The 4,130-nt window shown below is 34.8% G+C and overlaps 1 protein-coding gene across 1 annotated transcript; it reads left to right on the forward strand.

Annotated features, from left to right (window-relative positions):
* The first annotated feature begins 841 nt into the window (after positions 1–841).
* LOC123664520 (leukocyte elastase inhibitor-like) lies at positions 842–1,623 on the forward strand. Its single transcript, XM_045599058.1, has one exon. It carries the CDS (start codon positions 846–848, stop codon positions 1,569–1,571), a length of 726 nt encoding a protein of 241 aa, XP_045455014.1. The 5' UTR covers positions 842–845; the 3' UTR covers positions 1,572–1,623.
* The last annotated feature ends 2,507 nt before the right edge of the window (positions 1,624–4,130 follow it).

The raw sequence follows: 4,130 nt of genomic DNA on the forward strand, positions 1-4,130 counted from the left end.
CGCATTATTATATATAACTCAAAAAGTACTTGTTAGATTTCAACACCCCATCACACGCACCCCTTTTTGAATAAAATAAAAATCATCAAAATCGGTCTACCTACTTAAAAGTTCTGAGATAACATAGAGAACAAAAAAAAAAAAATACAATCGATGCCATTTTTAAGGTTGGTTAAAGCGATCGGGTCGTCTAGTTATAAGTGTACAAAGCGATATATTTGTGTAATTTAAATGTCTTCATGTCTTGAGGAAAATGTTGGTTTTATTTGAAGCTATTACGTTGATAAAGTTAATGAGTCATTGAGTTTCTGGAAAACAATTACTTGATAATAATTATTAAACTACTATAAAACTTGGTTAGTTATTATTGTACAGTCAAAAGAGATGCTATGATGATTCCAATTGTATTTTTATTCATTATTCTAAAGTGTAATGCTTTAGGTGACTTGAGTTCAGGAGCAAGTGACTTTAGTATAGAATTAGTGAGATCCACTGAATTGGACAACGTTGTTATTGCAACTTTTCCGGTGTGGTCTTTGATTGCAAGCTTGAGTATCTGGACCCAAGGCGAGTTTAAGGAACAAATTTTTAATGTACTAAGATTACCAAGGAACAGGACCGTCTTTCTGAATGAATATTCGACCTTAGAGAGAACTCTCTTTGTTAAAAAATCAAGTAGCGTCAATATATCAAATAAAATATTTGTTCTCGTCAATGATAAATACATATTATATCCAGAGTTTAAAAAAATAATGATGAGGCATTTCGGAGCTGTTATTGAAACAATTAATACTGAGTACAATGAAGAGGCAGCAAGGACAGCGGATGATTTTATATTTGAACACATGAATAGTATTTTCAATATTTTCGAACCAGAAGACTTCGTAAATATAACCATGATAATGTCTAGTGCCATAACATTTGAAAGTCAATTTAAATCGAAATTTAATGTATCTGAAACTACCGTGGAGAAATATAACTATAATAACAAAACGTATCTTTTTCAAATGATGCATCAAACGCTGAAGCTGCCATATTCAAACATACCTTCACTAAATGCCGATGTTATGGAGTTAGAGTTTGGTGATGACGGAAAATTTAGTTTGCTACTTATCTTACCTAATCTTCGAACTAATATGAAGGAAGTTTATAATAAGTTAAATACCGTGACACTCAAATATGTTTTCGATAAGCTGCAGAGTGACGTCGATAAGTTCGGCTTAAAGGAGGTACATCTTAAGCTACCAAAAGTTAAAATCAACACGAAAATTGTTTTAAATAAGCCTCTCAGTAACATTGGATTGAAACATATACTTGAACCTGAGAAAAGTGAATTTTCAGGGATTGTAAGTGACGATTTATATATTACAACGATCGATCATTCTTGTGAAATACATATTGGAGAGACAGGCGTATATGCAATAGCAAGCACGCCAGGATATCGTGACATGAATATTTTCGGATCTGACCTGGAAGCTGAACAACCTTTCATATTTTTTGTGATGGAGAAGACAACTCAAACTATAATGCTTGGTGGACTTTACTCTAAACCAGTTTATATTATGAATTAAGTATTGTTTGTAACGTATTGCTACAATTTAACAATAATAATGTATTTATGCATTCTTGTTATTTTTTATCCTTATTTATTAATAATAACGATAGGGGTTTCCCTGTCGTAAATTTAACTATCGCCAGTTAAATAGTTTATCATATCCAATTGTTTAATATTGTATATGTGGTACTATTATCAGTTTTTGCTGATTCTAAATTTTGAGGCAGTTTGAAGCAGATCACAATAAGTATATTTAATTAATAAAAGCCAAATGTAATTACAATTTATAAAATAATGATCCAAAAGTGTTTTTGAATCCTACTTGAATAAAACATTTTTTGATTTAATTTGATTTGATTATTGTATAAATTTATAATAGGACAGACGTATACAAAGCTGAGAGTTAAATAAGATGATTCTTTAAAAGAATATTCTTCGAAGTAAACCGAATTCGTAGAAAATCGAATACGACCTCTCGTTGCGAATCCAATTCAGATTTAAAAGCGACTGTCTCCGTCACTACAAGATGCCATTGAAATGTATCTGTACTCGCATAGCCCTAATGTTGTTTGTTTAACGTAAATATGTTTATTTTATAAATAAAATGTTAAGCAAATTCAAAAATTACGAGAATTCGATAAAATGCTAAATTGTTGTTTATTTTGTGTTATTTTTAATTGACTTCAGGAAAAAAAAAACAAAATTGGTTGTCTGTAAATTGGTTCACGGACGATAGTTTAACGTGATAACGTCATAACAAAACATCTCCTGGGACTCATAGGTCAATCGAGTGGAAGAGAGATAGATGCGGCGCAAGCGTACAATGAGCGTAACGGGACAATGAGTCATACTTTTTAGTTCATGCAGTCGGCGCTCATCGATTTATTAGACGTTGTCAAATGAAAAGGATGAGGTCCTCAATTCGACTGTATTGTTTGTGTGATATCTAATAACTTTAAACTGTGTACTAATTTTGATGTTTTTTTTTATTCGAAAGATGGCACGAGTCATGTTGTCTCGGTTAAATTGGGCAGAGACCTAACGAATAGTTTTTGAGTAATTGTATGAATGTATAACATACTCCACGATCAAAATTCCCTCTCCTACCTTCGGTCCCGTTTCCATCTTATTCCTCTGCCACGTCCTAGGAAGTCTTGCATCGCATCGCGATAGTTTGAATTGAATTTGAAACATAATACCAGCTTCCTATTCAATTCCTCCACAATACGTGCTGCAACGCTTTGGAATCGCTTACCGAAAGTGGTCCAAGAAAGTACTTTAATTCATGCTTTCAAGGACAAGCTAAGGAATGATCTTTTCTCCGGAGTCATGAGACTCTAACCATTGTTGTACTCTAAATGTATGTATGTATGTTTGTATTTGTGCATGTGTGTATGTAGTCAAGTATACATGTTTTTTTTATATTATTAATCTAGAATTTATGTATTACTGAATAAGTTTATAGTTTTATTATTATTACTAGTTGTGCCCGCGACTTCGTCCGCGTGGAATTTAACAAAAAAGTTATTGTTCAGTTCGCAGACATATAAAATCAATAAATTTCAAAAATAAAAGTAGTCTAAATTACTCCTTACTACATCAGCTATCTACCAGTGAAAGTCTCGTCAAAATCGGTCAAGCCGTTTTAGAGATTAGCCGGAAAAAACAAACAGACAGACAGACAAAAATTGTTAAAGTGTTATTTTTTATATGTACCGTGTATATATAAAATATGCAAATGCATTTAGTATAAAGTGGTTATTTTAATATTACAAACAGACGCCCCAATTTTATTTATTTGTATAGATTAACCTTTTTGTTAATAACCGGTATCGGTCGATGGTACCCTTCTCAAAGTTGTTCAGGATTATATTTACCTAGGCCATGCTATCCAACTAGGCCACAACAACTTCGAGAAGGAGGCCGATTGGAGGATTCGGTTGGGCTGGGCGGCGTTTGGCAAGCTTCGTCGAGTCTTCACTTCGAAGATTCCGCAATGTTTGAAGACAAAAGTCTTCGAGCAATGCGTCCTGCCTGTGTTAACATACGGAGCTGAGACGTGGACACTGACAAGGGGACTGGTCCACAAGCTTTAAAGTCGCTCAGCGAGCAATGGAACAGTCTATGCTTGGAGTTTCTCTCAAAGATAGGATTAAAAATGAGACTATCCGCGAGAGACCGAAAGTAACCGACATATCCTACAGAATTAGCAAGTTGAAGTGGCAGCGGGTTGGTTATCTGTGTCGCAGGACCGATGGCCGTTGGAGCAGACGGGTCCTGAAGTGGAGATGCGTCTTGGCAAAAGCAGTGTGGGACGTCCTCCGGCCCGTTGGACCGACGGTCTACGTAAGATTGCGGAAAACCGGGATGTCTGGCGCGAACTTGAGGAGGTCTATGTCCAGCAGTGGGCTGCAATAGGCTGAGCTAATGATGAACCTTTTTGTTCGTTTTACTACTTAATCACTCTTGCACTACTCTGTCCCATGGTAAAATTGTTCTTAACACCATAGGTAGATTGGTAGAGATATATCTTATAAAGATAAGTTCGACCTTGCCAACATTCTTTGAAAACATA

This window comes from Melitaea cinxia, chromosome 22 (genome assembly GCF_905220565.1).
Source record: "Melitaea cinxia chromosome 22, ilMelCinx1.1, whole genome shotgun sequence".
In the NCBI taxonomy this organism is placed as follows: domain Eukaryota; kingdom Metazoa; phylum Arthropoda; class Insecta; order Lepidoptera; family Nymphalidae; genus Melitaea; species Melitaea cinxia.